Source organism: Rhinopithecus bieti, unplaced genomic scaffold (genome assembly GCF_001698545.2).
Source record: "Rhinopithecus bieti isolate Rb0 unplaced genomic scaffold, ASM169854v2 scaffold_19685, whole genome shotgun sequence".
Taxonomy (NCBI): domain Eukaryota; kingdom Metazoa; phylum Chordata; class Mammalia; order Primates; family Cercopithecidae; genus Rhinopithecus; species Rhinopithecus bieti.
In genome coordinates, this window is record NW_016809568.1 from 645,079 (window position 1) to 654,580 (window position 9,502).

At 43.5% G+C, this 9,502-nt stretch overlaps 1 protein-coding gene across 1 annotated transcript in view; it reads left to right on the top strand.

The window, feature by feature from the left end:
- The window catches only part of CLCN4 (Cl-/H+ antiporter 4), an 83,041-nt gene that overhangs the window by 29,686 nt on the left and 43,853 nt on the right, over positions 1-9,502 (top strand). The window contains exons 4-5 of the mRNA XM_017889729.1: positions 404-503; positions 7,835-8,022. Coding sequence (XP_017745218.1) covers positions 404-503; positions 7,835-8,022 — 288 coding nt within the window. The remainder of the gene's footprint in view (positions 1-403; positions 504-7,834; positions 8,023-9,502) is intronic.

Here is a 9,502-nt window from a genome sequence, read left to right on the forward strand (position 1 = left end):
AACCCTGTGTTGAAGAGGCTTTTTAATGAAACTTAGCAATGTAAGTTAAGATAGTAACGCATATTCAGAATGGAGACACCGAACCAACGTCCCCCTTCAGCATGGCTTTTAAATTATCAAAGATCAAATCACATTTAGTATGTTTTTTAATTAAGGGAATTCTTTGCGTGTGTGCTCAAATTCTTTGGAGACTATTGTGGCATCTTTATAGCTCTATGAACTAGAAAGCTCATCTTACCATTGCGGCATGTAACTGAAAGAATCACGTCAGTGGGAATTTAGCTGCTTGATGCCATTCATTTTATTTTCTTAATTACCCTGTTTCCTGAGGAAATAGTTTCAAGGAAAAAAGCATGAATTTGAAAATGCATTCAGATCAGCTACTGTATCTGCTTTGTTCTAGATCACCAGCAAGAGCAAGGAGTCCATATGGGAGTTCATCAAGAGTCTGCTGGATGCCTGGTCAGGATGGGTGGTGATGCTGCTCATTGGCCTGCTGGCGGGTACGTGGATGGGCATATGGCACTCCCGTGGGAAGCTGCAGAGGCCGAAACCTCAAAACACGAACCCTCTGGGAGATTTGGAATATGGCATGTGTTGCTTTTACCCCCGTGGGAGGGATGTATTACTTGAAATATCTAAGGGCAAAATGCATGACTGTATATTTAACCTAAAATCCATCATCAATAAGGCATGCCCAAGGCATGAGCTCAGGTACAGGCATCTGGAGAGCTGTGATGATAGAGCTGGTGGCCTTTCCACACAGAGCACAGTTTTCTTACTATACCGGATTTGACTGAAAACACACATTTTTTTGGAAACGGTCTTGTTCCGTTTCCCAGGCTGGAGGGCAGTGGCATGATGCCAGTTCACTGCAGCCTCCGCCTCCCAGGGTTGAGCGATCCTCCCACCTCAGCCTCCTGAGTAGCCAGGACCACAGGCATACGCCACCATGCTCAGCTAATTTTTGTTATTTTTTCGTAGAGATGGGGTCTCACTATGTTGCTCAGGCTGGTCTCAAACTCCTGGGCTCAAGTCATCCTCCTGCCTCAGCCAAAGTGTTGGGATTACAGGTGTGAGCCACTGAGCCCAGCCAAGCACGCATTTTATATTTGGTTGTTCTTGATTATGTAGATGGCAACAAAATCAGGGACTGTATTATCTTCAATAACAAAACGTCATAGGAGATTGCCTTTTGCTACTACTGGTAGGCTCTGGGATGAACTGGAAACATCCTGCACCAGTCAGCACCACGCTAGACACCCACGGGAGCTGAGGCAGGCCCAGGGGCCTCCATCAACCTGACCCTCGGGGACTCTGCATCTTTCCTTTTTAGAATCCCAACACCATGTTTGTGAGCAGTAGATGTTTCCAGAGTAAATGGATGTTATCTGAAGGGGAAACTCATCTTTTTAATATCAAATGCACCAGCCCTTCCTGGAAATTGTTTCCTAAAACTTATGTCCTTTTAGGAGATTGTGAAGGTTAATGTCTAAAAATAAAATATTTGGCACGATGAAGAGGTTTCCTTAATAAAAATGCCCTGCATATAACAACATAATAGTTATGGTTAGAGAACAGATCAGGGAATTGACTATAACACAGGCAGAATATACGTAGTAAGTGGTCTAAGAAGGACAGAACACGAATGGGGCACAGATAAGCTTTGTGATTCCACGGGCTTTCAGTTTCCAGGTGATCTTGGTTTATTCCATAGATCATCGTAGGAGGGGCTTGGTTTCCAGGGAAGGGCTCTACCTTCCTCACCTGCCTCAACATCCCATAAAGAGCTAAGAGGAATGCTCGGAGGGGGAGCCCTTTCCTACTAGTCACAGATGCTGTCTGTCCATTTCTCCAAGCCTGTCCTTCCTTTCCCAGTGGCATTTCCCATCATGTACTGGCAGCAGCCAGGGCAGGAAATTAGACTTCATTGTCACAAGGTATTGGACGACCAATTTTGCCTGACTGCTTCTGTGAAAGCCTTTGAAGGTGGGCCAGGTGGGAGTTTGCTATGAATTTTGATGTCCTTATTTAGAGTAGATTGATAAAACCTTATAGTGTGTCATTTTTCTTGGCTCGTAGGAAGGAGAAATAAATAGGGTAAATGCAGAAACTCAGAATAGGAATAAATGTTCTGATCATGGCACAGCTTAGATTTATTGACTGACCTAGGAGCCCAATTGGGCTGACTTTAATCTGATTTTGAGCAGCTGGCTTTATTATCCACTTGATTTCCATCAGCTCTTTCACGAGGGGGAATTAAAAACAGTATGCTGCTGCACGGGCTTCACTTCAACAGTATCTCTGGAGAGGACCTCTGGCTTGAATACAGCCTGCCCCTCCCCTCTGTGATTGCAACGTGCAGCCAGGGGTGAGCACTGCTGGCCCAAGGAGAGCCCGTGGGCACATCAGCCAGGGAATACATGGGAGGGTGAGAATGGGGTGATGCTGAAAATGAAGGGGCTACAGGGTTCTTTTGATTTGGATGCACTTTGAAGGGACAGCCAGAGAGCCATGTCCCACTGACTTCCCCCTTCCTCGCTGGACTAACAGTGGAGAGGACCCGGGGTCTCACTGCCTGGCCGGCTGCCCCCTCACTGGCTACTGTCTTCAGACTCCCCTCATGGGTAGGCCCGCGGCGTCTCCGCAGATACTTATCAGAAGTTACCGCTAGGTGTCACTGTTGGACCACGAAAGAAAGCTGAGGCCTGCTGAAGCGCAGTCGGCACCAGAATCAGCAAGGAAGATTCGGTGTGCAGTTAGGGGGTTGTGAATGAATGAATAATGATGAAACTTGGGGTGATCATCGCGTTTGCTCCTGGATATCTGCACAGGACCCTTCCATCTTCTTCACCACCTTCTTCAAATACTGCACGATGTCACTTATATGTGGAGTTTAAGTTTCAGTTAGACTGGAGGAATAAGCTTTAGTGAGCTGTCGCATTGCATGGTGACCACAGTTAATAATCATGTATTGTATATTTCAAAATTGCTGAAAGAGTAGACTTTCACAATCTCACCACAAAAATAAACTGGGGAGGTGATTTGGTTGGTGCGAAGGTAATTGTGGTTTTTGTCATTAAAATAACGGCATGATCGAATCTTTAATTAGCTCGATCAAGTCTTTCTATAATGTATACATAGATCAAAACATGACATTGATATACACAATTATTATGTGTCAGTTTTAAAAAGTTAAAAAATCAAGATAATGAGCCCTCTGCCTTTGTTTTATGGAGAAACAAAGAACTATGGATAGTTCTAAATTTGACATTACCGGACCCTTTGGAAAGACCTCATGAAATACTAAATATTATGGTTCTTGCGTGCTGTTGCTAGGGGGCAGTGTTTACTTAGCTGACTCTGCAAACTAGCATTAAGCGGAACCAAGCTTTGCATCCAGGATTTCATGATCTGGAGAAAATACTTTGAGCATGTAGGATTTCTTTTCATTGGGTTTCAGTTTCCAACTTTAAATCAGGAAATAGTTTTCACAATTCCACAAGGTATATGTACTTCAAAACATCATGTTGCACACGATTAAAACATAAAATGTTATGTGTCCATTTTAAAATGAAAGAATAAATCAGGAAATAGCTAATGATATCTCTAACTTAATGAGACTAATTATATATATTTTAATATTTGGAATCAAGTATTTCATTATTGAATTGCATGTTTAAAAATTTCAAACCTGTCTGATATTTAAAATTTAAAAAACAATAAAATTACATCCCTCCCTCTCTAAGCCTCACCCCCCTCACCTGCTGTATGAGTGTATATATGTGTGTATGTAAAGCTTTATTGAAATATAACTCACATACCGTACAATTCACCCATTTAAAGTATACAATTCAGTGGTTTTTAATGTATCACAGAGTTGTACAACCATCACCATGGTCGATTTTAGAATAATTTTATCATCCCCAAAAGAACAATTATACCCTTTGGCTATCAAGTGCCTGCTCCCCAAACATCCTCCTTCCAGCCCTAGGTCCACTGTTAACCTGCTTTCTTTCTCTATGGATTTGCCTATTCTGGGCATTTCATATAAATGGAATCATACAATATATGGTCTTTGTGATTAACTTCTTCCACTCAGCATAATATGTTCAAAGTTTGTCCATGTTGTAGCATGTATCTGTACTGTATTCCTTTTCAGTGCCAAGTACCATTCCATTGTATGGATAGATCACATGTTGTTAATCCACTTATCCATTGATGGATATTTGAGTTGTTTCTACTCTGCGGCTATTTTGAATAATGCTGCTATGAACATTTTTATACAAGTGTTTGTGTGCATGGATGTTTTCATTTCTCTTGGATATATGCCTAGGAATAGAATTGGTTTGTCAAATGGTAACTCTGTGTTTAACTTTTTGAGGAACCGTGAGACTGTTTTCTGAGGCATTGTACCTTTGTAGTGCACTATATTTTCTCCCTAGTAGTACTTATCACCTTTTTGGTTTTTTTGAGACATGGTCTGGTTCTGGCGCGATCATGGTTCGTTACAGACCGGGCTTGAGCAGTCCACCTGCCTCAGACTCCTGAGTAGCTGGGACTATAGGTGCGTGCCACCATATCTGGTTAATTTTTGTGGTTTTTTTTTTTTTTTTTTTTTGTAGAGATAGGATCTTGTCATGCTGTTCAGGCTGGTCCTGAACTCCTGGCCTCAAATGATTTGTCCACCTTGTCCTTCCAAAGTGCTGGGACTACTGGCATAAGCTACTGCACCTGGCCCTTATACCTTTTAACAGAGCCTTTAATATACTTATTTTGTCCAGTGTCCTGTCCCAGGTACATTTCCACAAAGGCAGGGACTTGGGTTTACTCTTTTCACTGCCGTATTCCCAAGATATGGACAAGTAACTGGCATGTAGTAGGTACATGTTCAATAACTATCCCTTGAATGAATGAATGGACCTGAGTTTTCTGATCTTTCCATTCATTTATTTATTGCAATCTTTTATTTAACATGGATATATAGTGCCAACTATGCACCTGACATGGCTATAACAACGGACAAGACAGATAGGGTCCTTGACCACTTAGAGTGGACACAGGGTCTGGATGCCAGGCATGACCCCCACTGTGGTATGAAAACCAGACAATGAAACCTTTTTAACCCACCACTTATAGACTAGTGGAAGTACACACACACACACGCATGCACACATGCACACACACAGAGAAATAGGAAGAGAGCTAATTGTGATATCAGCATGTGAGAGGTGTGGTGATGAGGAAGGACAGGCAGCCACAGGAATGCCAGGGAAGTACACCTAACCCAGACTTAGGAAGTCAGGAAAGACTTCCCAAAGGAGGTGATATAAATGCTGGAATCTGGATGGTAAGTAGGAGTCTGACGGGAGGGTAGGGCAGTGCTTGCTGAGATGGTGCAGAGAGGAGAATGCGGCACATTCCAGGAACATGGAGTGGGCGGGGTGTGGGGAGTTAGTGAGGGAAAGAGATGAAGCTGGAGAGATCTGAGGGGCCAGCTGTCAGGGTGGGTGACCTGTTGAGGATTTGGGTGTTCTCCCAAGAATAATGGGTAACCATGGCAGGGCTTTCCATAGGGGAGTGGCATGGGTCAGTCTGGCATTTGGAAAGCCTGTTGACCACAGTGTGGATAAGCCATGAATGGGGCAGGACTGAGGCCAGAGACCAGAGAGGAGGCTCCTGCAGCAGAGGAGTCCAGCCAGCAATGACTTCAACACGGTGATCTGAAAGACAGCCGGAGTGGGGATGGGGGTAAGTGCAGTGATTCAAGAGAGATTTCAGAGGTGGAGTTGTTGGGATATGGGGATTGCCTGGAAGGGGGTTGCTTTCCCAGTTTTCTAGTTTGCACAGTAGTGTGCCTGGATGGTGGGTTCCTCTCCCAGCTGGGACAAAGCTGAGGCTGGGAGGAGGATGCTTCAGTTCAGTGTTGGATGGCAGTGGGTTGAAGTGGAGATACCTAGTAGACTCAAGAAGGCAAATAGACTTGTGTTCTTTAACAATGCCCATTCATTGGCTTTGACTGCCTAGGGCTCTGCTACAAAGATTTGGAAAGGTAAGTCCGCAAGTGCGTGTCACGATTAGTGATGTCTGTCGTGGGTGTGTCAAAAGAATTGTGAAGGGGAATCCAATAGAATGTGCTATTATTGATTGGTGATGTTTGCCGTGGGCATTGGAAGCTGACGGCTGGGCTATGTAGTGATTGGCTCCGTAATAGGCAGTGGGCTCTATGTGCTTGGAAAAGCATAGCTTGAGATGTATATTTTTACCTAATGGTAAATAGAAGGATGTGAATAAGGTTGCCAGGGTTGAGAGCATAGTGTAAAAAGAGAAAAGGGTTTAGGGTGAAGCTTTGAGGAAATGGCCTTTTAGAAGTTGGGTGGAGGAGTCAGAAAGATCCTAGGAGGCAGAACAAACCAGAGAGCGAGGAGGAAAGCAGGAGAGCATGATGTGGAAGCCAAGGGAAGAGGTGTTTCTAGAAGGGTGGAGTGGTCAGCAGAGTCAGATGATGCTGAGAGCTCTGGAACTGGGATCAGCAAACTTTTTCTGCAAGAGGCCAGAGAGCCAATATTTTCAGGTTTGTGGCCCATGTGGTTTCTGTCTCAGCTCTTCAGTTCTGCCACTGTAGCATGAAGGCAGCCACAGAGTGCATGTAATTGAATGGTATGGCTGTGCTCCAATAAAACTTTATTTACAAAAACAGGCTGTGGTCCAGATTTGGCCTGTGGGCTGTAGTTTGTGGATCCTGTTCTAGAGGAATGAGCTAAGGCCATTGCCTTAGCTGCCTGCATGGGAATCTCCTAATAGATTGAGGGGATGGACTGGGCCAAGGGAAAGAAAGAGATTGGATGGTGACTAGAGGGGAAAGTGGAACCAGGGAGGGTTTTTTTTTTTTTAATGTTTAAATGCTGATGGCAAGGAGAGGAAGAGGTTGAAGATACAGGAGAAAGAAAGGGGGAATGGGAAGAATGAGGCCCTAAGGAGGAAGGAGATGTAGAGCTGAGGTGGGCGGCATCTGATGCAACACCAGAAGAGAAGGGAGGGGTGAGCGCTGATGCCAGGTGTGGATGCTTTTGGTGAGGATGTGGATGCAGAACCAATCCTGTATTAACGATGCAGTGAAAAGGCTGAAAAATGAAGATGCTTGAAAGCATTCTCTGCCTTTGTGAGAGATGAGAATGCGTTATTCTGGAAAGAGACCCAAGGCCGCCTTTTTTTATCCATTCAACTGCACGTTCCGTTTTCTCCCATTTCTATTGTCTTTTAAAGTAGTTATTTAGTTTTATAGACCCTTAATTCTTTATAATTTAAATAATGTGGAGAGTTTTCATAAACAGGATTTTCCCGAGTTTGGTTCTCATTTGGTGGCAAAACCTTACTCATTCATGATGTGAGGCCGTCGTAGTTGTTATGAGTCCATTTTGTCTGAATTATCATGTTTCCCTGAGAAATATTAATGTGTGTGATTCTAGGATCCTGCCCCAGAAGCCACTGAGGGAGTTCTGTCTTTTACGGTATAAATACCCAACGTCAAAAACTTGGAAAGGGAAGAATTGCAGAAGTTGCTTGTCTCCCTCTCCTACCCAATTTAAGCTACTGAGCCCTTTGTTTTTCTCATTGGGCTTGTGCTGCCTTGCCCATATCATAAATATTCAAGTGCTGCAAGGTTAATGAAAGAAGCTTCCTATGTAAGTGACAGCCCCATTGCAAGTTTATTGCCTGCTCTGGAATCTCGACCATCATTGCTGATGTGCCCCTGCCTGGCTGCCGTGTTGCACCTGGTCTCATTCTTGTTGCATCATGGGGCGATTCCTCTTTGTGGCTCGTGTTCTTCCAGGCACCTTGGCTGGGGTCATCGATCTCGCCGTGGACTGGATGACGGACCTGAAGGAGGGGGTCTGCCTGTCTGCTTTCTGGTATAGCCATGAGCAGTGTTGCTGGACTTCTAACGAGACCACTTTTGAGGACAGAGACAAATGTCCCCTGTGGCAGAAATGGTCGGAGCTGCTGGTGAATCAGTCAGAGGTGGGTATTTGGGCAGGGTCCTGGCTGGGGACCCCTGCCATTCCACACGTGCTTGGGAATGCTGCTGGGAGATTTGTGAATGTCTGTGATTTCACCTTCAGGTGCCTGCTCTGAAGTTCGTGGCTTAACACTAGGATGACTGGCTTTTTCTAGCTCTAATGCTACCACTCAAACTTCACTTGTAAAACCCTTCCCCACTGTTTCATGTGCACAATGCATATATATATATATATATATGCATTATATATTAAAGTATATATACTTTAAGCCTCATATTTGGCTTTATTTTGTTATATTTGGCTTATTTTTTCTTACCGAAAGTGGTTTGCTGATCATGCTGAAGAAATAAGGTTGACTTTTATATCTTCTAATTGAGAAGAGCGTAGCTTTTAAGTTATCCTTTAAAAAAAACAGCTTTAGTGAGAAATTCACAGTTCATATTGTTCACCCATTTAAAGTGTATGATTTAATGCTTGTAGTATATTCAGATTTGCAGCCATTACCACAATCTAATTTTAGAACATTTTCGTCATCCTTTCCAAAACTCTGTCTCCATTAGCAGTCAGTCCCATGTCCCCCAACCTGCCAGCTCTGAGCACCCACTAATCTACCTTTTGTCTCTCTAGATTTGCCTCTTCTGGACGTTTCATGTAAATGAAATCGTACAATGTGTGGACTTTGTGTCTGGCTTCTTCCACCTAGCATCATGTTTCCAGGTTTCTTCCTATTGTAGCATGAACCATTACTTCATTCTTTTTTTATGGCCGAATAATATTCTGTTGTATGAATGGACCACATTTTATTTATCCATTTGTTGGTTGCTTTTGCTTTTTGGCTATGATGAGTGATGTTGCTATGAACATTTCTGTACAGGTTTTTGTGAAGACGTATGTTTCATTTCTCTCGAGTACATATCTGAGAGTGGAGTTGCTGGGTCAGATGGTTACTCTATGTTTAACCTTTGGAGCAGCTGCCAGACTGTTTTCCAAAGTGGCTGTACCATTTTACATTCCCACCAGCAGTGTATGAGACTTCCAATTTGTCCACCTTCCTGTCAGCACTTGCTATTATGTTTTTGATTAGAGCCATCCTAGTGGTTATGAAGTGGCATCTCATTGTGCTTTCAGTCATCTTCTATTGCATTTTATGACCACATTATAAAGGATGTTCTGGGCCTTCTGTAAAGAGAATGCCCTAGGCACAGGAGATAATAGTGGTGAACCACAGACCCATAGCATTTAGTGCTTCGGATCTTTATTAAAATCTTAGTTCAGGAAAGAGTTAACTTCTAACCCATTTCAATGGTTACCACCATGACTATGGGTTATTGAAGGATCAGAAAGCCATGTGAGGGGGAACCAGGTTGCCAAGCTTCACATTAGGGGTAATGTGAGGATCTCTCAAGCTAGAACTAATCTTGCAAGATACATGTAATCTATTTATGGATCTCCTCCCTTCCCCACCTTTTTTTTTTTTTTTT